The 27,940-nt window shown below is 41.6% G+C and overlaps 1 protein-coding gene across 2 annotated transcripts in view; it reads left to right on the top strand.

Annotated features, from left to right (window-relative positions):
• The window catches only part of DEPTOR (DEP domain containing MTOR interacting protein), a 104,998-nt gene extending 77,727 nt beyond the window's left edge, over positions 1-27,271 (top strand). For both annotated transcript variants that reach the window (XM_045008031.1, XM_045008032.1), the window contains 3 exons: positions 2,474-2,544; positions 3,282-3,386; positions 26,099-27,271. In XM_045008031.1, coding sequence (XP_044863966.1) covers positions 2,474-2,544; positions 3,282-3,386; positions 26,099-26,227 — 305 coding nt within the window. In that variant the 3' untranslated portion in view covers positions 26,228-27,271. The remainder of the gene's footprint in view (positions 1-2,473; positions 2,545-3,281; positions 3,387-26,098) is intronic.
• The last annotated feature ends 669 nt before the right edge of the window (positions 27,272-27,940 follow it).

The following is a 27,940-nucleotide window of genomic DNA, read 5'->3' as shown; positions in this document are numbered from 1 at the left end:
CACCATTCTGTGTAAGAATTTAAAGGCAGTCAGGGTTCAAGCTTACATTCTTTTTTAAATGATTTCCTCAGTCCTTTAACAGGGAGAATAGAGCATGGGGCTGCGTCCTCAGTGTGATACAGAAAGGGATTCTGAACTGATGGGGAGTAGGGTGTTGGAGCAGGCTGGGAAAGGGGCCAGTGGCTATATGTAAGCATGGACTTCAGTAGGGCTATTCAGACTAGAAGTTTCTGATAGAGGGCCCAAAGGGGCCAGTGGCTGCTGTTCAAATCATGGGCTGTTTATTCAGGTTCTGAGCAGGAGAGGGGTGAATTTTACTCAGTATACTCGGTATAAGTAGTAGAGCTACAAAGAGTGGTAAAAAAAAATTTCTGGCCATTAGAGCAGAGATTCTCAAACTGTGGTCCACGGACCAACAGTGGTCCGTGAGCTCCATTCAGGTGGTCTGCAGATAGTTCCCTCTAACATGCGCGCCTGGACAGCCACACACTAGAGAATAAAGGACGACCCACCTAATTAGTGGAGCCACGCAGGCAACCCACTAATTAGGTGCCTGGACCCTGGAGAAGACGCACATGTACGGTGAGGTGGTGGCCTTGGGGGGAATAGGGAAGGATCATTAAGTGGTCACAACAATTTTCAAGTGGTCCACGAAAAAAAAAGTTTGAGAACCACTGCGTTAGAGCATTGCACAGCTTGTCTTAGGCCTTGGCTTGGAGTTTTCAGTAAAGTCTTACATTAAAAGAACTTGGTGGGTTCAGTTTGGTCACATGACTAGAGCCATAATTCAGTAGTGCTCATGTTCTCTGTGGAGGATGTCTTTGTGAATCACATTCATTCTTGTTCATCGCACACTCAAAATCAACTGCTGTCTACCATTCATCTCCATCATGCCACCTGTATGATCCAATTTGTGGATGCCACAGTGTAATCTTTTTTAGGTGCACCTGTCGGGTATTCTCTCCAGAGATTCTTTTATGACATATTCTAAATGGTGAACTTTTGCTCCCGTTAAACCATTCATTATACCCTAGAAATATTACGGTGACAAGCAGGCTGGCATTTTTGTTGTTGATAAACATATGCATTATCTTAAGTATACCTACTATTTCCATTCATTTATTGCTCTGGTTATATATGTCACGTGAGTAGTGAGAAGAAGCATATCTTAAGATAGCCGATTATAAAATCTTGGTGGAAAAGAATATATCGACACCTTCCTTACAGAGTCTTTCTATTTAAAATGAATAATCACTTAGGCATAAATTCTACCTTCAGAATAGTTTAACAGACTTATTTTTGAGTCTGAAACAAGAACCAGTGAGCAGGGATCTACCAGCGTTTCTCATACTCCAAGTAATCCTCTGCTAAACTGGAATGAGTTTTTTAGAAAGTCTCTCAATAGCAAGACCAGAATGATAGGTGAGAAGAACATTAATAAACTGGACCTTGACCAGTTGTTGGATGAGCTCTGCTGTATTTCATAAGAAATGAAAACTTAAAGGAAGTCTGGTGGATGGCTTGGCCAATCACAAGGGAAAAAGAAACTATTCCTGAAGACATAATTTAGAGAAACACTGTGAAGGACGCCAGTACAGATGATTTATCTAATTGTGATCAGTTGAATCTGAATTACAGAGCAGTGACACGTTAGTCAACAGAACATGTTGAATTTTCTTGAAAAATATCTTGCAGTACAAACGTAAGAGTTGATAACTAAAAAGGAGAAACGTAACCTGGCTTTGATCTCAAAAAGATAGAATGATAGTACTGGCCGAATCTGCAAAGTTTAACTCTTAAGTTAATTTTGTCAACATCCTAGTGAAAGAAATTTTTTTTATTAGTGTGTCTTCCTGAATTTTTTTTCTTTATGTATATGGGATTTTAGGACAGTTAACAGATATGTTAGGATGTTATCCCTGAAAAATTCCAGCTTGCTTCCATGATATAAGAAAATCAGATGTCATCAAAAATAGTTTATCACTGAAAACAAGAAGCAAACATAGTCATAATTAAAAAAACAAAGGAAGCCAAATGTAATTAATAGAGGGCCTGCGTATCCATTGTCTTGCACTTGGTGCAGTCATTTACACCTGTACTGTTACACCTGTTCTGATTTTGTAGTATTTGACACACACTTTACCCAGGAGTAAATGACTGCACAAATACTAATAATATTGTTTGTTGTAGTGTAGATTATCTAATCTGTCTCTCTGTCTGAGGAAGAGTTTGGATGCCTGTCAGCATAGTATCTCAGTCCCTCCATGATCCCTTCAGGTAATGAGGGTTATACTATATTTGACATTTAATGATCTTTTACAACTTTGCATCAGTCTAGGAATGCACTAAGGTCACAACACATTAAACCCTATAAATAAAGTAAGACAGAGAAGACATTGTATCCTAGAACAATTCTTTATGAAAGTTTCCTCAGAAAGGTTTGTATTTAATACTCCTTTGTATGTTTTTGCAGTATTAAAGAGACCAGTGACTTCTGACGAACTCTTGATGCCTGGAGCTCCATATGCAAGAAAAACATTCACAGTACGTCTCCAGTATATATCTTTCTTCTATATATTGTGTAAATTGGTTCAAACAAATATTTTCTGATGGTATAATTAGATCCTAGTTACATTTCCTGATATTTGTGCTCTAAAAATCTCAGCCATAAGATCCCATTAATATTAGTTTTATACATGTGGAGTCTGATTCTCCACTCTATTATACCCATCTGTATGCCAGCCTAACACCATTGACTTTGGTGGAGGTACACTGACAGAAATCTAGTGATGTTAATTGCACTAATAGTCCTGAACTGTTTTTTTATTAATACTTAAGATTATAAAGAGATTTGAAATATGTACTGAATTTACCTACCCAGAATTAAAGTTTTAAATGTGAGTTGCATAGGGCCATTAGACTAATATAAGACTGAAATGTTGATTCATATTCAATAAGAGAGAAAAGAAGAGCCTTTTAAAAAGTAACTCTTTTGAACCTGTTAATTGGAAGCACGGCTTCTCACAGCCTTTAGTCAACATCTCTGATGTAACTTAAAAAAGAAGAGTACAGTAGAAGCAAATGCAGTCATTCATTTGGTAGATTTCTCTATAAATAAAGATTTAGTAGCCCATGCAGAGGGCACCGTGAAGTATTTCTAGCCACAGAGCAGCATTTACTGTATGCTGGTGACTACAAGATGCTGAAGTCATGTCTTTAATCACTTGGACTTTACCCCATGAGTTACATGGACACTGTTTTGTCTTTTTTTCCTTTTCAAGGTTGTTGGTGATGCTGTTGGGTGGGGTTTTGTTGTGCGGGGGAGCAAGCCCTGCCATATTCAGGCTGTGGATCCCAGTGGCCCTGCAGCTGCGGCAGGGATGAAGGTAATTTTTCATCAGCTGTTTATCTAGTGGTTTTCTCTATCCCTCAGTGATGCTGTCTGGCCAGTCACTGTGAGACACCAGCCTTTTGCGTTTTGGGGGCAAATGTTGTTCTCCTCCTCCAAAATGTCACCCTTCATCTTTTCTTCTCTTTGTCTTTGAAGGTCTCTGACTCTCATTTTTTTTACTAATAGCTCTTTAGTGTTTTCTTTCCAAATGTCACTTTAGCTATATTTGAGTGTGCCAATATGTGTAAGAACTGGAAGGGAAAACTGACCGCTGTCTTGCTCCAATGTCCAACCTGAGTCAAGTGCAAAGGGTAGAGAAACAGCATACATGGTGAAAAATTGTTTTTCTAAATTCTATCACTTTGAATAATCTTCAGTTATAAATAACATAGGTAAAGACTTAAAATATCTTGACACTATCACTTCAAATGGGTCATCTTAGAACATTAATCCTGCCTAAAGTATAAAGGAGTTATGCTTCCAGGGACTTCAAACTTATTCCTATTCATATTGATGTTTGGAACCCTGAATGTAGCAGTTTACTCAAGTGGTTTGTAGCAGTCTTTATTCTCTCTGCATTTTACCAGTTTACGATAATGTGGTTCTCCTCTGAAATGTGACTTTGTAAAAATAGCATTGTGGGGTTTCATATTGATTGTCTAAATGACTTCAGCTCTAATTTGCTCGTTTCACCAGTAAACATAGTGGGGTTTTGTTTTAAAATGTCATCTCTTCACTCTGGGATGATAAACTTAAGCTGGGTTCTGTCCATTTCATGCTTCATCAACTGCAATAGAGGTTTTACAGGCCGAATTATGCCTTCAGGTACACTCATGTAATTTCATTGTCTTCCACTTATGTTATCAATGATGCACATGCAACGCAGTTGCTTTCAGTGGGAACTCAATAAAGAGTTTGATATACAAGAAGGAATGGAATGCAGCACACTCTTAACTCATAGAGGCAAACAGTAAAAACTCATTTTAGTCACTAAAATCAGCAGAAATTGCTCTGAACACACACACGGAGCAGACCTGATAAGTTCAATGATGCTATTTTATAGCGTCGCTTTTCAGAGTAGAGCTGCACTTTAAACATTACGATCAAACTTTTCAAAAAGTAGGCACATAAGTCTATCTAGGCACCTATATAGCTGGCTTGATTTTCAGAAGTACTGAGCACTTGCCAGTCCTAATGAAATGTGGGTGCTAGACTCCCCTGGAATTAGGTATTTGAGGTGCCACTTTTGAAAAGCTTGATCTGTTTACTTAATCTGTCTGTTTTCAAAACTCTTCTGTCTGGACTATTTAAAGAAAGTATGTGACACAGGGCCGGCTCTAGACCCCAGCACGTGGGGCGGCATTTTGCCGGCAGGGCGGCAGGCGGCTCCAGCGGACCTTCTGCAGTCATGCCTGCGGGAGGTCCACTGGAGCCGCGGGACAGTGGACCTCCCGCAGGCATGACTGCGGAGGGTCCATTGGTCCGGCGGCTCGGGTGGACCTCCCACAGTCATGACTGCGGAAGCTCCACCCGAGCCGCGGGACCGGCGGCCTCTCCGCAGGCACGCCTGCAAGAGGACACCAGGAGCCGCGGGACCGGCGCCCGGCAGCGCGCCCCCTGCGGCATGCCGCCCTGCTTGGGGCGGCCAAATTCTTAGAGCCGCCCCTGATGTGACAATACATTATAATGTATGTATGCCCCCCAAAGTAAATCTTTCCCCTTTTTAGAAGCACAGAGGCAGGCATATTTCAAATAGCACATTAGGCATAATAACTGCTGGCAGTGAAGATGTGTTTTGGTGTACAAGCTTTGTCTGCCAGTATTGCTCTGAGCACTGTACCATAACAAGGAAAACTGGCTATGATAAAAAGGGCAAAATTTTGAAAAAAAGCCCAGACTCAGCACGTCACTGTGTAGAAGAGTTCATTTTTGGAACTATGCCTTATGCAGTCTTGGCTGATAAAACCACTTGATTTATTCAGTAGGCAGCATTCTTTAATGGTGGAACAGACGTAGCCACCAGAGTGCATGGTGGGACAATACACTTAGTAGAAACTAGTGTTCAGTGCAGGGCTGCTCTTTAGGAGCTGCAAATGAGATTTTAAAAAAGGTACATTTTTTATTACTAATTTGCTGATTGTCCCTCTATCCTGTTTGGGGAATTTAGCACATAGCATTAAGTCTGGGAGGGGGACAAAGATCATTGTTAAAATATGGAGTATACATCTCAGACCCCAGAATAATAACCAGCAAACAGATATTTATAGTTTTATACCTAAGGGTTTAATATTACACAATTTGCTAGCAATGCCACCCAATCCTTCCCACCCTATAAAACATGATCGCATATCCCTGTTCCCCCTTCCCTGACTTTCAGCTGGTAGCAGTGAGATTTGGGATACTGTATAATCACTCATACCCCTGCTGCTTTGAGCACTGCTTTGGGATTATGGTACAGGGCTCTCTCAGTACCATCAGGTCTGTCTACATGGTTCTGCTTTCTGTGTGATCTTTAATGGCAGAGCTAGGCAATCAGCCCCATAAGTCTCTTCCTGCAGCAAGTTGTTTTGCATTCACCGATGAATGCTTTAGATCTGTGTTCTGAAATGATTCGAAGGGCACGTCCTTAGAGCAACTGCGAAACCACGGCTTTCATTGATTTCAGTGGCCTTTGAGGGTACAAAGCAACTCTTAGTATTTGGTCCTCAGACTCGAATCCTGCAAGGTGTTAAATGGCTCTTGTGAGATGACTGCAAAGGGAACCAAGCATATCAAAAGGATGCTCTCACCATCTTACAGGATTGAGCCCCAAGTGACTGAGTGAAAGAGACCATGGATAAATATTTACATAGTGTAATAGCATCTCGTGCTGTTGAGGCAGATGCAGTTCACTCTTAGAATTCCCATCTTATACAAAATGTTACTGATTATATAAAAACACCAATGACATGGGCTATCGTCTGGTTCCAGTTACTACATGAAAACACTGAAGCCTACTGATATTTCAATAGGGTTGTGTGACCAAATGGCTGCTGAATTTGATAATTACATTAGACAGAGATTGAATTCAGAAATGCCTTTATTTAGGAAGGGTGAACAATCAAAAAAGTTGGTGACAAATGTGTTACATGGCACGCTGTAGCTATGTTATTGAACGCAGGCTATGTGGAGGGGGGCAGACATAAATATATATAATAACAGACTGTGGTTAGTGTTACTAATGTCATGCTTGGAATATATATGTGCCCACAATTTTTAAACATGACACCTATGTATAAGAGGCCCAGTTTTCAGGTGCTCAGCATCTGCTGGTCTCATCTACTTCACTGGGTTTGTGGGTACTCAGCTCTTCTGAAAGATCAGGCCTTTTTATACGTAGGTGTCTAAATATGGCCTTAGGAGGCTAAATTCAGTGAGCCAGACTTGAAAGTTTTTACCATAAAACCTGTTCTACAGTAATGTCCAGTTTGGTTTTGATTTAAATTGACAAAAGGAAAAAAATTTCAAATTGAAACTGCAACTCTATCCTTCACTTATCCAACTAGGTGGTAGAATGTGCATTTGGACATTTAAAAGCACGCTGGTGCTCTACACTATGAGTTTAGGTCGAATTTAGCAGCATTACATCGATTTAACCCTGCACTCGTCCACATGACGAAGCCGTTTTTTTTTTACTTAAAGGGCTCTTAAAATTGATTTCTGTACTCCTCCCCTGGCGAGGGGATTAGCGCTGAAATCGACCTTGCCGGGTTGAATTTGGGGTAGTGTGGTCGCAATTCGACGGTATTGGCCTCCGGGAGCTATCCCAGAGTGCTCCATTGTGACCGCTCTGGACAGCGCTCTCAACTCAGATGCACTGGCCAGGTAGACAAGGAAATTTTTGAATCTCATTTCCTGTTTGGCCAGCGTGGCAATCTGCAGGTGAGTGCAGATCTCATCAGCAAAGGTGACCATGATGGAGTCCCAGAATCACAAAAGAGCTCCAGCATGGACCGAACAGGAAGTACGGGATCTAATCGCCATATGGGGAGATGAATCCGTGCTATCAGAATTCTGTTCCAAAAGACGAAATGCCCAAACATTTGAAAAAATCTCCAAGGGCATGAAGGACAGAAGCTATAACAGGGACCCACAGCAGTGCCGCATGAAACTTAAGGAGCTGAGGCAAGCCTACCAAAAAACCAGAGAGGCAAACGGCCGCTCCGGGTCAGAGCCCCAGACATGCTGCTTCTATGATGAGCTGCATGCCATTCTAGGAAGTGCAGCCACCACTACCACAATCCTGTGCTTTGACTCCATCAATGGAGTAGCACGCAACAGGGATGCGGGTTTGGGGGATGAGGAAGAAGAGGAGGAGGAGGTTGAAGACAGCTCACAGCAAGCAAGCAGAGAAACTGTTTTCCCTGACATCCAGGAACTGTTTCTCACCCTGGACCTGGAGTCAGTACCCCCCGAACGCACCCAAGGCTGCCTCCCCGACCCGACAGGCGGAGAAGGGACCTCTGGTAAGTGTAACTTTGTAAATATTATACATGGTTTAAAAGCAAGCATGTTTAATGATTAATTTGCCCTGGCATTCGCGGCCAGTACAGCTACTGGAAAAGTCTGTTAACGTGTCTGGGGATGGAGCGGAAATCCTCTAGGGACATCTCCATAAAGCTCTCCTGGAAGTACTCCCAAAGCCTTTGCAAAAGGTTTCTGGGGAGGGCAGCCTTATTCCATCCTCCATGGTAGGACACTTTACCATGCTAGGCCAGTAGCACATAGTCTGGAATCATTGCACAATGCAGCATATGGTCCCGGTGTTTGCTGGCATTCAAACAACATCCATTCTTTATCTCTCTGTGTTATCCTCAGGAAAGGTGATTTTATTAAGGGGCCATTCAGAGGTGCCCGTTCCTGCTGGGCTGTTTGCCTGTGGCTGAACAGAAATGTTCCCCACTGTTAGCCATGCGGTGGAGGGAGGGGTGAAGCGATTATCCCAGAGAATTGGGTGTGTTGGGGGATGTTAGTTGGGTTTGTGTTGCATGTTAACCCGAAAACCGCAGCCCCTCCTTTTAAATTGCCAAACCGTTTTAAATGGCCAACCCAACGGCTGCTTGGTATGGGAAATGAGGGCACTGCTGTTTGAAACCATTCCCACATGTTATGAAGGTTAAAGAAGCCAAAAGACTCTGGCTTACCATGGCTGCCTGCAAGCTGAATTCTGTTGCCTGGCCCTGCGTGAGTGATCTCTCACACCAAACCGGCATACCCTCAATAAGAGGCAAAATGCGGCCTTGTACTGAAAGCACATGTGCTATGTAATGTTAACAGCAAGGTTTAACGTGAAAGAGTCTACCCATTGTTCTCTAATATGTGTCTTTTTAACCACCACTCTCCTTTTTTTTCCCTCCACCAGCTGCAAATGTTTCAACACTCACACTATCTTCTCCTTCCCAGAGGCTAGCAAAGATTAGAAGGCGAAAAAAACGCACTCACGATGAAATGTTCTCCGAGCTCATGCAGTCCTCCCACACTGAAAGAGCCCAGCAGAATGCGTGGAGGCAGACAATGTCAGAGTCCAGGAAAGCACAATATGAACGCGAGGACAGGTGGCAGGCTGAAGATAATAAGTGGCGGGCTGAAGATGATAGGTGGTGTCTCCTTGGTGACAGAAGGCAAGAGGCAATGCTGAGGCTACTGGAGGAACAAACTGATATGCTCCAGCGTATGGTTGAGGTTCAGGAAAGGCAGCATGAGCACAAACCGCCACTTCAGCCCCTGTGTAACCAACCACCCTCCTCCCCAAGTTCCATAGCCTCCTCACCCAGACGCCCACCAACACAGGGCTGGGGGGGGCCCCGGGCACCCAACCACTCCATCCCAGAGGACTGCCCAAGCAACAGAAAGCTGGCATTCATAAGTTTTAAAGTACAGCGTTGCCTTGTCCTTCTCTCCTCCTCCACCCCACCCGGTGCTTCCCTCCTCCCCCACCCCTCCCAGGCTACCTTGGCAGTTATCCCCCTATTTGTGTGATGAATTAATAAAGAATGCATGAATGTGAAGCAACAATGACTTTATTGCCTCTGCAAGCGGGGTGAAGAAGGGGGAAGGGGAGGGTGGTTAGCTTACAGGGAAGTAGAGTGAACCAAGGGGTGGAGAGGTTCATCAAGGAGAAACAAACAGAACTTTCACACCGTAGCCTGGCCAGTCATGAGACTGGTTTTCAAAGCTTCTCTGATGTGCACTGCACCCTCCTGTTCTCTGCTAACTGCCCTGGTGTCAGGCTGTGCGTAATCAGCGGCCAGGTGATTTGCCTCAACCTCCCACCCCGCCATAAACGTCTCCCCCTTACTCTCACAGATATTGTGGAGCGCACAGCAAGCAATAATAATAATGGGAATAATGGTTTCGCTGAGGTCTATCTGAGTCAGTAAACTGCTCCAGCGTGCTTTTAAATGTCCAAATGCACATTCTACCACCATTCTGCACTTGCTCAGCCTATAGTTGAACAGCTCCTGACTACTGTCCAGGCTGCCTGTGTACGGCTTCATGAGCCATGGCATTAAGGGGTAGGCTGGGTCCCCAAAGATAACTATAGGCATTTCAACATCCCCAACGGTATTTTTCTGGTCTCGGAAGAAAGTCCCTTGCTGCAGCTTTTGAAACAGACCAGAGTTCCTGAAGATGCGAGCGTCATTTACCTTTCCAGGCCATCCCACGTTGATGTTGGTGAAACGTCCTTTGTGATCCACCAGTGCTTGCAGCACCATTGAAAAGTACCCCTTTCGGTTTATGTACTCGCTGCTCTGGTGCTCCGATGCCAAGATAGGAATATGGGTTCCGTCTATCGCCCCACCACAGTTAGGGAATCCCATTTCAGCAAAGCCATCCACTATGACCTGCACATTTCCCAGAGTCACTACCCTTGATAGCAGCAGCTCTTTGATTGCGTTGACTACTTGGATCACAGCAGTCCCCACAGTAGATTTGCCCACTCTAAATTGATGCCTGAGTGACCGGTAGCTGTCTGGCGTTGCAAGCTTCCACAGGGCTATTGCCACTCACTTGTGAACTGTGAGGGCTGCTCTCATCTTGGTATTCTTGCGCTTCAGAGCAGAGGAAAGCAAGTCACAAAGTTCCATGAAAGTGCCCTTACGCATGCGAAAGTTTTGCAGCCACTGGGAATCGTCCCAGACATGCAACACTAGGCGGTCCCACCAGTCTGTGCTTGTTTCCCGGGCCCCGTACTTTGAGAGAAGTCTGTGTCCATGTCCTCATCACTCTTGTCACCACGCTGCCGTCGCCTCCTCGCCTGGTTTTGCTTTTGCAGGTTCTGGTTCTGCATATACTGCAGGATAATGCACATGGTGTTTACAGTGCTCATAATTGCCGCGGTGACCTGAGCAGGCTCCATTGCTGCTGTGCTATGGCGTTTGCGCTGAAAAAAGGCGCGAAACGATTACTGTTGCTCTGACGGAGGGAGGGGCGACTGATGACATGGCTTACAGGGAATTAAAATCAACAAAGGGGGTGGGTTTGCTTCAAGGAGAAACACACAACTATCACATAGAATGGCCCCCTCAAGGACTGAACTCAAAACCCTGGGTTTAGCAGGCCAATGCTCAAACCACTGAGCTAGCCCTCCCTGCACTATTCAGGGAGGGAGGGGAGAGCAAATGAATACAAATGAATACACTCCATCTCTCTTATACATCTTAGGCTGGCAGCAGACGGTGCAGTACGACTGCTAGCCATCCTCGTCTCCTGGCTGCTTGCCAGAAGACGGTGCAGTACAACTGCAGGCAGGAATGAATCTCCATGAGATGAAAGTTAAAAAGAGAATGACCTGGAGTCACTTCCATTTATGTCCAGGCGCCCCTGACAGACCTCACTGAGGTTTGCCAGGAGCACCCATGTCTGCCCAGGCGCCCCTGGCTGACCTCAGGAGCACCCAGGAGACGACAACGATGGCTACTGGTCGTAATGCACCGTCTGCTGCCAAAAGGCCAAAAGGCAATGATCTGCTGCTGTGTAGCAATGCAGTACCACGTCTGCCAGCACCCAGAAGACGTGGCTCCATGTGCTGCCCCTTTCTGCAGCCACCGCTTCCGCAGCTTCCATTGGCCACAGCTCCCCATTCTCGGCCAATGGGAGCTGCGGGGGCAGTGCTTGCAGGCAGGAGCAGCTCACGGAGACCCCTGTCTCTCCCGCCCCCAACCCCGGGAGCCACGTTGGCCGCTTCCGGGAGTGGTGTGGCGCCGTCACAGCTGGAGATCACGATCAACTGGGAGAGTCTCCAGGATCAAGCAGTTGATCACGATTGACAAGTTGGTGACCACTGATTTAGAACCCAAAAAAAAAGCTTTTTTGAAAAAATAAAAATTTCCTGCATTTATAGTATTTAAAGAAGCAAAAAGTGCTCATTTAAACCCTCTACTAATGGCCATATAGTAACTTCTGAGTTAATATTTGGATTTTAAAGTAATTCCTATGCCCAGTTTTTGACACAGAAATACTTCTGATGCTAATTTATGGAAGTAATGTGGTTCCTCTGCTCAAGCAGGGAATTAAGCAGTGGATTGTATACCATTTAAATTACGGGCATTTTGCTATTGACTAAAACAGGAGCTGAATCAGGCATTAGATGTCTAATTTTGCTGCTATTCATTTCGGAGTCCAATCCTGCAGTGTTTCAGTAATTGCAGGAAATGTTTCTGTTGTTTGTGACGTTCGTGAACACAATTGACTCATTAAGAAGATCACTTTTTTATCTTCAAACAAACAAGCAAAGAAAAATCATAGTGAAAAACAAGATTCTTTTAATAAGGGAGTCTGTGATGGAAAATCTGACCTTGGGAGTTGGGTCTACATATAAGTCACTTCCAAAACTTAGTCTGCCTGCTAAATGCAGACCAGCTTTGCCAAAGCTTTCTTTTGCCATCCTTCTAGAGTACAATGAGTATAACCAGCGAGTCCCTAGGGCGGTGACCATCTATAACATTAGCAAATGATCTTTAGGTTTATTTAAATCATGCAATATTTCTCAGCCACCTTCTTCCTCCTAGTTATTAGCTATTCCCCTTTGGGATTCAACGCCCTTGCTAATCTCCTTACCTTGCAGCTACAAATTCTCTTTCATTCTTCTTCTGTGGCAGAATCTTAGGGTATGGGGTGTGGTTTGAAAATGTCATATCTTTCTGAGTGGCAGGGAACTGCCTGTTTTAGGAGCATGGTAACAAGATGCAAGGTTTCATTGCTGAGTGGCTGGTTGAATCTGATCCAAGTTGGTACTGATTGGAGGAGACAACAATGTGGCTGGGTTGATAGGACATGGGATGTGGCGTTAGGAAACTGGGATTCTATTCCTGCCTCGGCCATTGATTCACTGGGTGACTTTGAGCCAGTCACTCTCCCCATAATGATACTTAGCTCTCTGTGATCTCAAAGCACTGTACATACAGATGATACATATGTATAAATCTGAACCATTAGAACAAATTGACTCGGCCTTGTGAGGTGATTACGTGGTCTCTAGTTCCCTGTGGGTGGGTAACTACATCATAGGTGACACAGATTTTCATGCAAATGAGGGCAATAAAGACTGAAATAGCTGCTTGTGCTCGAGAAATGGCCCCTCCAGAACAGGGAAGAAAGATTGGCGTCCATTGTGTGGAACTTCGTATGGTACAAACTCTGATAAATGTAAACTCCTGATTTACCAAAGTTTGCTTATGTCCCCCTGAGTTGTGCTACATTCTTCAATGCACTCTGGATTTCCTAACCCCAGAGCACAGTAAAGAGTTAGTTTTGCAGGGACTGGCTTTAAAAGGGACACATGCTTTGCAAAGCAGCAGTTTCACAGCTGCTGAGTATTCACTGGGGTTAGGTAACATGGGTTATACTTTGGAAGCCAACTGGCCCTTTGATTAGGAGACACAAGTGATCGAGGACACAATCTTCTCCCCCTCCTACACCCCTGTGAGGGAAACAAAGCTGGACCTCAGTCTGTTAAGACTCCAGATCTCCCCTTTTCCCCATAGGCCCAGCATCCCCAGTAAAAGTCCCATGTCTCTTTACTCCTGGGAGCTGGCCCTTTTGGCCTTTTATCTGCACTGGACATTGTCTGCAAGTTGTGACAAACTAAACATTCATACAAGTCACTAAAGCTAATCTCCAAGTCTTGTTCCTATTTAACCTGATTGCACCTGCACGGTGCTGTGAGGAAGGTGAAAAAACCCACCAGGCCTCTGCTGATTTGGCCCCAACAATAAACAATTGACCTACAAAACTGGCACTCTGTCAGACCCGCAGATTCCAGACAACACAGCTCCTATATTACAACTACATGGAGGAAGGGTGAGGTAATGACAATGGAGCAAGAGGCTCCAGAAGACTAGGGCAAGGGTTTAAATTGAGGTGGGGCAAGCAAGGAGCCAATCCACTCCCACCTCCCTCAGGCTGACCCATAGGAGGCAGAGAGCTGATGGGATAGAGGGCCCATCCTTACGTCCCTCTGGCATGCATTCCCCACACCTTTTCCCTCTAGGGTGACCAGATGTTCCAATTTTATAGGGACAGTCCTGATTTTTCAGTCCTTTTCTTACATAGGTTCCTATTACCTCCCACCCCCATCCCGATTTTTCATAGTTGTTGTCTGGTCACCCTATTTCCCTCTGAGGCTGTCCACCACCCTGCAGTGCAGTCAAGTTGTTTCTTTAGTTGTGTTTTTGCCTATAAGGTTGTTTAAGGGTTGGTCTGTTTCAAAGATATCTTATCAGAGACTCTGCTCTTTATGTTGGGTGTGTTTTCGATGATTACGAAATCTTCACCCAACTGCAGGCAGATGTCTTTGAGTGCATAGTCATCATGAAGAAGGCGGGAGTTGGTGGGGAGACACTGCATCTGCTTTGGTGGACTTTGGACTTCTCTCTGAATTATTGGATGTAAAATTAGTTTTAAAACATTTAGCCAGCTTTGCATGGCACTTTCTATTTGGTCTGTGGGCCTTGCTAAAGCTAGCATGGGGGCCAGGCTAAATGACAAAGGAGTCACTATTCATGACTAACATCTCTCCTGTAGTTCAGTTGGAAGATACTCAGATACTATGATAATGAGGGTAGTATAAGAACCTACAGAACAGAATGAGTTTGCTTTGTGCATAAGTCTGAATTTCACTATAATATCATGTTTGCAATTGTACTTAAACATATGGGACCTGAATTCAATGGAATTGCACCTGTCTACGCCAGCTCTGAATCTGACCCATAAAGACAATGTAAAAGAATACTGTGTTGTTGATAACAGAGTGCTTTTTTTTTAAAGACAGTATTATAACAGAGAGCTTTATAGGTCCATAAAAGAAATCAGCCTACTTTCCTTATAAGAACTGAAATATTCCAAAAATATGAATTCTTCATGATGTGCCAGATTTTGTGTCTGAGTTTACGACTGTGTAAAATGACATCAGAATTTAAGCCAGTGTTTGTGTGTCTGCTTTCTAAAACATCACTTGGAAACAATGAACATACTATACTTGTGTCTATATGTTACCATCTTTTGATATCAGCTGCAAACACGTTTCAGAAAGTTATCTGCTAGCTCTTAGTTAGGGTTGTTTTATTTTAAACCAACTCACACTTTTAAAATAAAATGTAGGTTTAAAAAATATTTGTGAACAAGGAGGGAATTTTATGACATTATAGCTCAGATAGCCACACACCCAGGATTTGTGGATTTGCTTTTCTTAATTGTTTCTGAGCCATTACAGCTATATCCATTCAGACAGAGATAAAGCAATCTTGGTTTCAGCTGCCATGTAAAACAGTGCTGTGCTTGTGTTTTGATACAACTTCTAAATTCCAGAATGGTCTACAACCCAATAAATGGTGAGATTTAGTGCCAGACAGAGCAGCTGTGACCTTACACACACAAGCTTTTTCTAGCTACTGCAGATCACTCCTAGACAACAGAGACTGCTTAAATAATGGGGCCACATTTTAAAAATTGTCCCATGACTGGATTTCAACAGTCTCAGGAAGGCTGAACATTAAATAAGAATATTAAGGGTGGATGTTGTTTAATAAATAGTGAATTGGGGCCCAGTCCTTCAAGACGCTGAATATTTTTAACTCTCACTGCAGTCAGCACTTTGGCACCAATTAGGATTAGCACCTTATAGAACAGTTTAGTTAATGTCTTGAACTCTTTAGATTTATTTTTCTCCATAATTGTGTCATTGTTAGCATTGTGTATATTGTAGTTACTTGGCTTAAATGTTTACAAAGCATATAGGGGTTCTGATCAGCTTGACCTACTTAATAGAACCCTTCATCACAATTCTTATTGTGTTTTGTTGTTGTTGTTCAAGACCCAAGCTGTCATCCTTGAACAATATTGATGAATAATTAGGAAAAGATGTTGGGTTAAAGCTATGGCTCCATTTAGCTAGTCATACCCAATCAGAAACAATTGCACTTTTGTTTGTGAAAACAAGGCGAGCAGCTGTTTGGCTTAGAAATGCTGAATGCCACTTATGCGCATTACAGGCTCGATTCTGCTCCTGACTGCCTTTAAATCCCATCAATTTTGGAGACTTCGATACAGGGGACCCTGAGGAATCAATCCCTATGTGCAGAATTAGAGTTTGAGCGAGGCACTGAGTCCCCTCTACTCACAGAGAGTTTAGTGGAAGTTCAGGGCACTCAGCACCTTGTAATGTCAGATCCTTTTTATACACTCGGCAACCTGCAGTGTCAAATTTAGTCCCCGTTGATTTTTTTAAATAAATGTTTGTAGTGTTATTAACGCCAGGTTCACGATGCATAGTTTTGCTTTTAGTAACTAGTTTATATGTAGACATACAGGGGAAAAGCACAAAAATGCCAAAGCAAACATGAAAAGGAGGTGTTCCCAACCTAAGGCATGTTCTTCTTCTGTTATTGATGCAGTACTTCACCCAGACTTTTCTTTCTCTTTTCATTTAACACACTTATAGAGTGTCTATCATAGGCCTCACAGTGTGATATACAATAAATAATAATAGTCCTTAAAGCCAAGTATACAATTAGTGAGTTGTTGAGGAAGCTTTCTCAATGCACCTGAATCTACTTTACCTCCTGGTGTTTCATGCTGGGACTTTTGCTGACCATGCTGTTTCAATCATTCTAAGCTACAAAGTGGGTTTTCATCTGTACACTGATTCTGCATTAGTCTTCCAGGGCAGTAGTGCCCTATCTTCCCTTATTCCACATATCTGTTTTTGGAAGACTCCCATTCTAGACTCTTACACTCTGATTCTCCAAGTACTCACACATGCTTAACTTTATGCATGTGAGTAACCCTGTTGACTTCTGTGTGATTACTTAGATGTATAATATTAAACATGCGCAAAAGTATTGTAGGCTCCCGGGCTTAGTGAATATTATTACTACTTTCTAACAATGTGCTTTGAGGATTGAAGCTGGTCGTCCTCTTCTTGGTGTGCAACTTTCTAAATTGCACTCCTGTTACAAAACACTTGACAAACACCAACAAATTAATTGGCACAACACCCCCTATCGGGTAGGTCAGTCCCTTTTATAGGCGGTAAGAATTGGACACACAGGAGCGCAGTGACTTTCACAGGGTCACAGAAGCTGTCCATTGCAAAGTGGAAAACAGAATTCAGATCACCTAACCCCAGACCTTTCTTTGCTTTATTTGTCTATTTTGCCCATTCTAATTATTTGATTTAAGTGACTTTATTCATGGGATTTACAAAAGTGTTGGCTTAACTCCACTCCAGTGAAATCAATGGTCAAAGTCCCATTGCCTCCACTTGGAGTCTAGGTAAGCCGATGCTCAGTGCTTTTGAATGTGTGACCTTATTTTAATTACTTTATTATGTTGCTGCTTCAGTTACTAATTTTGTCCCTCAGTCATAGAGACCTCTGGGTTTGGAGCACCATAAAAATTAAAGTGTTAGCTTTTACAATGCAATCACTTGCTTTATTCTAAACAATCCTGTGGAAAAATGTCAACTTTCACATTTTTATTTGGCTTAACCCACAGTCCTTATTACAAAAACACCCCCCTCCCCGGTTATTCTAAACTCCAGTGAGAATTTTGCCTGAGTAAAGACTGAAGATTAGGGTGCATAGGAATTGTAATGTGAACACATCTGTTATTCCATAAATGAAGTTATTTTTCTTTACTGGAAATTGCCCCGCATTTTCTAATAAGCATTTTCTGGGAACACTGTTATGACATTAAGCAAGCTTAAAGCTTCAATAGAGAATGAAAGAGAACTGCAGTTCTCTGGAGAGCTAATCCTGTGTTTTATGCAAGAACTGGATCCTTGCCTACACCACCCACTCTATAGCCAATTACACATTTGCTAGGGATATTTACAGAGCAGAACACACAGCTGTAGTTGATTCTGTTTTATTGCAGTAAACTCAGATACGTTGAAAAGGATGTTGCTCATATTTAAACCCTTGGATCATGTACAGTAGTAGTCAAAATGCGATGTTCCAGCCCTCAATGTACTAATACAACAGGGATTTCATGAAGCACGTTTGAGGGATCCAAAATGCTAAGTTGCCAGGTGGCTTTTAGGACCTCTGATTTTACCTCCCCTCTTCCAATACGACAATGTAAAGATTAAGAGGGTGGAAGCAGGCCACCCCAGAACTGTTTGTGTTTCCCTTTATTTGGAGGGGGCAAACATACATCTTTCCTTGGATCTTCTCTGACAGTATCTCAGTCCAGAGTACTTGTGAATACTTGTTAGTCTATAAGGTGCCACAGGACTCTTTGCTGCTTTTACAGATCCAGACTAACACGCCTACCCCTCTGATACTTGTGAATACAGTTATTTGTTCAACAGAGGATGAATTATTTCAGGAACTTTGTTATGAGTTGGACAACTGAGGGTATGAACATTTTCACTTACAATATCATACATTAGATTCTGTACATTATGCTTCTTACAAGGCAAAATAGTAAACAAACAAAAAGGGTGCCCTTTACTGCTCCTCTATGACATTTAATGATTACCTTAAATTGGATGGGGAGTATTTTTAAAAAATCTTCTTAAAAATTTTGGATTAAAACTTGATTTCCATCCTTTCCTTGGAGGACCCTGACAAGTTCTTTGGAGGGTCTGGATCTCACAGCAGGAAGCTGGAATGAGCTGAAGTTCTCTCTGGCCTCAAATAAGCAGCAAGCGGATACCAAGTTTGACAGTAGAGTTACAAACTCAGAGTTACAAACACCAGAGTTATGAACTGACCAGTCAACTACACACCTCACTTGGACCCAGAACTACACAATTGGGCAGCAGCAGAGACAGACAAACAAACAAAAAAGCAAATACAGCACAGTACTGTGTTAAAGATAAACTACTAAAAAAAAATAGAAAAGTAAGTCAATGTTCAATTGTCAACTTTTGAAAGAACAAAAGAAGAACCATAACGTTTTGTTCAGAGTTGCAAACATTTCAGAGTTGGGAACAATCTTCATTCCGGAGGTGTTCGTAACTCTGAGGTTCTACTGTACAAATGTTTCTTTAAATTTTTACCAGCTGAACATCCCCTTCCTCTCAGTTAAAAGCTGAGAGACCTGCAGTTCAGGTTTCATCCTCATGTGATGTCACCATCCAAGTCTTCCAAATATCTTGCCTAAATCCTGCAGCAAAAAGTGAGAAGTCAGGACCTGATATTTTTAACATAAAAGTAAACAAAAAATTATAGCACTGTTATACATAACAAGGGACAATACATGGTGATAAGTTTTTTCATGCGCTTTGCAGTTCATCTTCAAGATTTTAACACCTACAAATAACAAGCTGAGCTCTTGTTTAAAGTGTCTAGGATCTGTGTATAGCCTGGGGATGAAATCCTTGCCCTATTCAAGTCAATATGAGTTTTGCTACTGACATCAGTGGAGCCAGAATTTCACCCCTGGTATTTTCATTTTTTTAAAGTGGTGACATATGACAGCAGAATAAGGCCTAATTCTGAACTGGTTAGTGGTTTTTTTCACTTTGCTAACATGTAAATCCGAAAAGGTTTGACACTCATCACTGCCACATCTACTTTATTTTTTAAATGATATGTGCAGTTGTGGTACCAATCCATCCACAGCAAGATTCTGGTTCATGAATTAAACATAAGCTATTAGTATTTGTTATTTGTATTATCATAGTGCCTACAAGTCCAGCATTGGACCAGAAGTCTCCAGGAATTAAAGGATTACTCTTTAATTAAAGATTATGTCATTTGATGAAACCTCCAGAAATATGCCCACCCAAAATTGGCAACCCTAACCAGGATCCCACTGTGCTAGGTGCTGTAGAAACCTAGAACAAAAAGGAAGTCTCTGTCCCAAAGAACTTAAAAAAGCATAGTTCCATTTTCTCCTTCAGCAGAAACAAGTTCACATGGCTTGGGTGGTTTCAGGGGATACTTCTGTCTCTAGCGTTGGGTGCTAACATATTTGGAAGGAGTTTGGATAACTGAAAATACCTGGACTCTATCCAGCACTATATCCAGCTATTTTCAGAAATTATCAGTTGATGAAGTATCCCCTGAAATCCAATAATCCATTTGAACTTGGTTTTGCTCTTGAAGAAAACTGAATCATACTTGTGGTAACTTCATGAACTAGAAATTTGCTGTTAATTGGGTGGTACCACAACTGAACAGATAATAAGTATGGGTGAAATCCTGGCACTGTTGAAGTCAGTAATGACTTCACTGGGCCCAGGATTCATACTGTATCATTGCATAAAAAAGGGAAGAAGGAGAATCTGGGGAACTACAGACCAGTCAACCTCACTCATTCCCTGGAAAAATCATGGAGCAGGTCCTCAAGGAATCCATTTTGAGGCACTTGGAGGAGGAAGGTGATCAGAACAGTCAACATGGATTCACCAAGGGCAAGTCATGCCTGACCAACCTGATTGCCTTCTATGATAAGATACCTGGCTCTGTGGATATGGGTAAAGCAAAGCTTTTGATACGGTCTCCCACAGTATTCTTTCCAGCAAGTTAAAAAGGTATAGATTGGATGAATGGACTAGAAGGTGGATAGAAAGCTGTCTAGATTGTCAGGCTCAATGGGTAGTGATCAACAGCTCATTGTCTAGCTGACAACCAGTATCAAGCGGAGTGCCTCAGGGGTCGGTTCTGGGGCTGGTTTTGTTCAGCAAGTTCATGGATGACACTAAACTGGGGGGAGAGGTAGATACACTGGACGGTAGGGATAGGGTCCAGAGTGACCTAGACAAATTGGAGGATTGGGCTAAAAGAAATCTGATGAGGTTCAACAAGGACAAGTGCAGAGTCCTGCAGCTAGGACGGAAGAATCCCATGCATTGCTACAGGCTAGGGACCAACTGGCTAAGCGGCAGTTCTTCAGAAAGGGACCTGGGGATTACAATGGATGAGAAGCTGGATATGAGTCAACAGTGTGCCATTGTTGCCAAGAAGGCTAACGGTATATTGGGCTGCATTAGTAGGAGAATTGCCAGCAGATCGAGGGAGGTGATTATTCCGTTCTATTCGGCACTGGCAAGGCCACTTCTGGAGTATTGCATCCAGTTTTCGGCCCCCCACTGCAGAAAGGATGTGGACAAATTGGAGGGTCCAGCGAAGAGCAACGGAAATGATGAGGGGGCTGGGGCACATGACTTACGAGAAGAGGCTGAGGAAACTGGGATTGTTTAGTCTGCAGAAGAGAAGAGTGAGAAGGGATTTGATAGCAGCCTTCAACTATCTGAAGGGGGCTTCCAAAGAGGATGAAGCTCAGCTGTTCTCAGTGGTGGCAGATGACAGAACAAGAAGCAATGGTCTCAAGTTGCAGGGGGAGGGGGTCTAGGTTGGATATTAGGAAAAACTATTCCACTAGGAGGGTGGTGAAGCACTGGAATGGGTTACCTAGGAAGGTGGTGGAATCTCCATCCTTAGAGGTTTTTAAGGCCTGGCTTGACAAAACCCTGGCTAGGATGATTTAGTTGGTGTTGGTCCTGCTTTGAGCGGAGGGTTGGACTAGATGACCTCCTGAGGTCTCTTTCAACCCTAATCTTCTATGATTCTGTGATAAATATGTTTTTTAAAATAAAAAGTGATCTGCTATTTTGTATCTGTTAAAACTGCACTTTTGGTATGGTATGGAGTATTGCATCCAGTTTTCATCCCTGATTTAACGCTCTTTACTTCAGTGACCTCACTAATATTTGCATTCGGGCATCTATAAAATTAAGTGCTTCTTTGGGACTGTTCCAGTGAAATTTTGCAATATTCGCTTATGCCAAGTGTTGCTGCAGGAATTCCTGGTATTTTATTATCTTTCAGGACTTTCTCTCAAACTTAAAGCATTGTGCATACTAAAATCAAAGAAACACTGTTACGAACAGTTTTGTAAAGGGAAGGAAGGCTAATGTTAATTGTAAAATCAATACGAGAATGTTATTTTAAGAACTAAATATTTATTCGTAGATGGTATTCATATAATATTAGTGAATACTCAGATTATCAGTAGGCAGATGGCCAGTAAGAATGACTATTATTTATTTAATAGTTTTTAAAAGTTCTGGGTGAAATCCTACCCCCCAAGCAGTCTCCGATCCAAACTAAAATTTCAGCGTCTCCTTCTGAGATCTCCATGTGGATGTCTAGCCATCAGTTCAAGCTAAACTCATGGCTAAAACAGAGCTCTTAGTCTTCCCCCAAGCCCTCCCCACTACCTCCCTTGCTGCCCCTCACACTTGGGAGAAACTCCCCATAAAAACCTTCCAAGCTACCTCATTAACCTTCTTCAGAACCTTCCTTAAAACTCTCCTTTGCCATCATGCCTACGAAGCACTTGATAATGATTAGGTTTGCTGAGACCACAGCCTGTCATGCTGACCAATGTTGTCTCACTGTTTCTTTGTGCTCTTCCATCTGTCTGTCTGTATCCCTCTGGTGTCTCTTGCGTTATACGTGTAACCTCTCTGGGGCAGGGTCTTTTTGTTCTATGTACAGTGCCTAGCACAATGGGGGCCTGTTATATAACTAGCATCCCAGGTGCTGTGGTAATACTGTAATTAATAGTAACAACAGAACTCAATGGCAAAACTCCCATTGACTACAATGAGGTCAGGATTTCACAGTAAAATTTTTGACTCAGCCTGCTCATTGTGCACACAGCTATTCTGTGGAACCATGTTGTTCCTGTCACTGTTACTCTCATCTCATCCTCGCCTGCACTGTTTCCTCGCTTATGCTGTTATACTAGGGTTGCCAACCCTCCAGGATTGGCCTGGAGTCTCCAGGAATTAACGATTAATTTTTAATTAAAGATTATTAGGGCTGTTGATGAATCACAGTTAACTCATGCGATTAAATAAAAAAAATTAATCACAATTATTTTTTTATTGTGATTAATCGCACAGTTAAACAATAGAATACCAATTGAAATTTATTAAATATTTTAGATGTTTTTCTACATTTTCAAATATATCGATTTCACTTACAACACAGAATACAAAGTGTACAGTGCTCACTTTATATTATTTTTATTACAAATATTTGCACAGTAAAAATGATAAACAAAAGAAATAGTATTTTTCAATTCACCTCATACAAGTACTGTAGTGCAATCTCTTTATCATGAAAGTGCAACTTAAATATATAGGGGTTTTTGTTACATGACTGCACTCAAAAAGAAGACAATGTAAAACTTTAGAGCCTACAAGTCCAATTCAACCTCAACTAGCTTGCCATGCACTAACTGTCCTGTGAACTCTGTTGACACACACTAGCTAGCAGTTAGTTAGTGCACTTTGATCTACTCTGATTTGAAATGGGACTAGATTAAAGCACACTAACAAACTGTTAGTGCAGGTCATCAGGGTCTGCAGGGACAGTCAGTACTCAGCAGGCTAGTGCAAAGTAGATTGCCATAAACTAAATGTTTGTGTAGATCACTTTAACAATGTGGTTCTGTGCTGTACTATGCTGGTATAGTTAAAGTAGCACAACTCCCCGATATGGATGCAGTTATACCAGTATAAATGTACTTTTACCAGTTATAGCTTATTCCCATATGGGAAAGGAAATAAACTATACTGGCATAAGGCACCTTTATACTGATATAACTGCATGCACATTAGCAGTTGTACTGTTATTATTTTGGTTAAAATCAGATTCCTAACTGCCATAGTTATACTCGTGCAAGATCTTTATGTCCACCAGGCCTAATATGGCAAGTGAGAAATCTAGCAAGCAAGGTGCTAGCCCGTTCATTAAGCCCCTTGTCAGCAACTGTCATGCAATATTTCAGCCAACAGTTCAGAAATTGAACAACAATACTTTTTAGAAACTGGATGACAGCAGAATAATAGCTCCCTTGTTGCAAAATGTTTCAGTTCCCCCCAGGAGCTTTCCCTCCTCCCCTTTGTTTAATAAAAAATGAAGGCAGTGGTCTTGTCCATGCTGTGACTTCTTGACAAAGCACATACCCTCTAGGCATTTTATCATCAAAACTCTAATAGAATCATCATCCCACTTTGCTGACTGTCCAGGCTACCAGCAAGGCTGAATCCCAGGAGTCCCCACCCTGAAATGCACTGAAGAGATTGTGTGAGGTGAGATAGGGAGAGAGACCTAGCTGGCCGTTAGAGACATCTGCTGCTGTTCCTGTAACGGCACGATTTGAGAGCTTTTTAACAAATGGCCTTGACTCATCCATAATTTTTCTTAAACCTGACATGACAAAACAATCGCCCCAATAATACTTTGGTTTTTTATAGAACCTTTCAGTGAATAATATAAGAATACTTTGCAAACATGAATGAAGCTTCACAACTGCCCCATGAGTTGCCCATTTTGCTGAAAGGGACATTGAGGCACGGAAGTTAAGAACCTTGGCTAAAGTCACAAAGAATCAGTGGCAGAAACAGTAATATAAACTAGGTACTTTATTTCCCAGTTCAATTGTCTATCCCAGTTTATTGTTTATTTCCCAGTTCTAACCATTATATCATATTGCCTCCCTAAACCACAACAGATTAGAATAGAAACATCTTTCACAGTTAAAAGTGGGTTTAATGTGCACTCATTATCAGTTATGAATAAAGTAAATTCACGACAAAAGTATCCTTTTTATGAAACATTTCTGTGACAATTATTTTATTTGCAGTAAAAAAAAAAGTATTGCCATACGTTTAAAAAACATTGATACAAAAACTACAAACATTGTAACTTTATAGAATACTTTGATTAGATTCAGAGGGGGCTGAATTTCACTGGGGAATGAATAACTGTCTTCTTCTTCCGATCCACAGTTCTGGCCTTTTTAGCATGAATGGCATGGCCTCCTCTGTTCTGCGTGATTCTAACTTTTTTAAGTGCTAAATACATCAGGTCAAATATTTTGCATCAAAACATTGTTTGTCAGAAAGTGGCCATTTTTCATTGAAAATTTTCATTTCATTTGATTAAAAAATAAATAAATTTGAAACTGACAGTGTTTCACTTCCTAAAATCGGTCAGTTTTTTGATGAAAAGCTGAAAAATATTTTCAGGAAATTGAGAAAAAAATGAGTTTTTCTAAAAAATGTCCTGCAAAAAAAAAAAAAAAAGAAGAAGAATAACTGGCACTTTCTGACTAACTCTAGTGCTAAGTGACTTTAACTCCCATTCATTATAGTCACTTAGCATCTCACAGAATTGGACTCTTCAGGTGAAATCCTTGCCATTGACTTCAGTGGGATTAGGATTTCACTTTTAGGCCCTGATTCTATGCCATTAGGCAAATACGTATGCATGTGTTTAATTTGACTACTATTAGTGCTATTGATTTCAACGGCACTAATCAGGGCTTTAGACTGTAGATTGTTTGGGTTCAGAGTCTTATTGTCCTATAGATTTGTAAAGCACCATGTGAATCATGGTAGTATATGAAAAATTGAATGATACAGTGGGAGTAGTTAAAAATTCCAAAGTTTGGAAAGATCCTGCTGTTTCCAGTGATATTCCTGACATCTGTAATTGGAAATTAACCTTTAAGTGGTGGAATCCTTCAAAGCTATAGAACTCTTATGTGTGCCAAATGTAGCTCTTATCTGTTTTCATACCAAAAAAATTATTCCTACAGACAAAAAGGCCCAGGGAGGGAGAAGCATTAAGCATTACATCTTATCATTCTGGTTTGCTTTGGCTGGTTCTGGTCAGGTTCAGTATCCAACACCATAGTCTCTAAATGTCTGAGTCTCCATAATTATCAGAATTGAGCTGATTCCTGCTATCCTCTGTTATTTCTTCATTAACTCTCTAGTGTAGAGCCTGATCTAATGCCCACAGAAGTCAATGGAAAGACTCAATGAGCTTTGGATCAGGTTCTTAGGTACTTAGCATCTGGTTGAATAGTCAATCAGGAACCTGCCTCAGTACCTATCCCTTTTTGTCTTTTCAGACATAAGAAGCAAGTGGGTTAAACAGGGAATTAACCCCTTGCATATTGGTGTATTTGAACCCTTTCAGTGAAGTATTATTATTATTTTATTTTTCATTTATTTATTTATTAGTTATTTATTGGCAGGGTATCAGCAGATGTGAAAAAATGTATGAATTTTAGTTCCACTGGAGAAATGAACTGATTGAGTAGAATACGGTGTCAGTATTGCAGCATCTGCTACCACAAAGAGAAGCCTAAGTCCACCGCAATTGTAATACATCCCTTCTCTTTTCTCTGTAGGTCTGTCAGTTTGTGGTTTCTGTGAATGGACTCAATGTTCTCCATGTGGACTACAGGACCGTGAGCAATCTCATTCTGACTGGCCCTCGAACTATTGTCATGGAAGTGATGGAGGAATTAGACTCCTGAGAAGGAAATTTCCTCACTGGAAGCTGTGAATAGAAATAGAACCAATGCAACGCCAAACAACACAAGGGGGCGAAACCTTGCCTTGTCTAACTAGATTATTCTGCCTTTCAGGTGCTTTCCCCTTCAGTTTAACAATAGTAGCTGTGATTCATATGCTAAGAAGTGAACAGTATATAGCAGCATGTTATCATTTAAGACCCGATCCTGCAAACTGTTCTGCTGAAGACAAGGACCAGGGCTTTAGTTGTCAATCCAGCTGTATCTGTTGGGATGGTATCCTACTTAAAAGGCTGCACGTAACTTCCCTTGCCGTTCAACCCTGTGATCACAATACTTGAAAAGAAGAATGTTTGGTAAGGACTTTCCTTATGGTTGGCATGGCATATGAATGTCAGCGTACTCCCTTCCATGTAATTTAGGCGTGTCCAAAGTACGTCCCCAGGAGAGCGGCTTCCTGCTACTGCTCCCTCTCTGTAATCATAGAGCAAAGAGAAAGGTGATCAACTTCACGTTTATTGTCAGTGAATTCAAACAAGTAGCAGACAACATTGCAATTCGTAGAGATGAAAAAATGTGCGCCTTTCTGTGGAATCCACTGAATTACCAGAGATGGGTAGTCCTATAAAAACTTGCAGCAATTGTTCTATGAAGGAAAATACAAGAGCACACAAATGTTATGGATGTGTGCATTAATTTTTCATTTTGAACATATGGCCTTTGAAAACCAGACCTCTTCTAGGTGTCTAAGTACAGATTTAGGAGCCCAAGTTTGAAAATTTTGGTCTATATAACTTCTGTCTAAACTACATGTGGCTCTTAGTCTCCTGGTAACAAGTCAATGTGGTTCTTTTCACAAAGTTTGGATATCCCTGATATCAGAAGAATGATAATATTTTAAAGAGCTGAAGTCAGAGAATCACAATGTTAGCATTAGCATTGAAATATTTAGTAGCTCTGATATGGTACAGTACTCTTCAAATTGAAGCAATGTACTTCAATGTGTCTTTGATTATCAGCATTTTCAAACCATTAAATGCTTGAAAACTACAGATGTGTCACATAATTTACATCTGATGCAATTATTAATAACACATTATATTTAACTGACTCTTCCTCATTTTAAAGCTGAGCAGGAATTTTTGTTGATGAACTTGTGAAAAAATATTTTTAAAATGTATATTTGAATGATATACTTTACTGAATCTAAATTGCTTCTCAACTCTGTGATATCTGGAGTGCCATAGGTTTCTCAACTGAGATTAATTGAATGTATACAGTCTTGTTCACAAAACATAAATATGTATATCTTTAGATTGTAGGCATTCTGGTACTGTTCAGTTTATATACAGTAATACTTTTTAAATTAAAAAAAAAATGAATGCTTGACCGTCAGTGCAAGAATACCCAAAAGCATTAACTACCTATTTTTGGTATTTTTCCCTACTAAGAGTGTTGACTATGTTTATATTAAGGAATTGGCCTCATCGCACATTCTTCTTGCAATATGGTTTTCACTCACTCAGATATTTGCACAGGCTTGATCAAAGGAATAATAAGACTTTGAGATTATATGAGTTTGCAACATCATAAGTGAAATTGTATGTTTGCTTATTTTCTAAGCACATCAAAAAGACTGTATTTTATGACTGACACAATCAAAATTCCTCATAATTCCTTCATGTTTACCAGTGCAAGAAGATCTTAAATGCAGCT

The sequence above is a fragment of the Mauremys mutica genome, chromosome 2 (genome assembly GCF_020497125.1).
Source record: "Mauremys mutica isolate MM-2020 ecotype Southern chromosome 2, ASM2049712v1, whole genome shotgun sequence".
Taxonomy (NCBI): Eukaryota; Metazoa; Chordata; order Testudines; family Geoemydidae; genus Mauremys; species Mauremys mutica.
The sequence above is the reverse complement of the archived record's forward strand: the minus strand, read 5'-3'. Positions and strand labels throughout refer to the sequence as shown.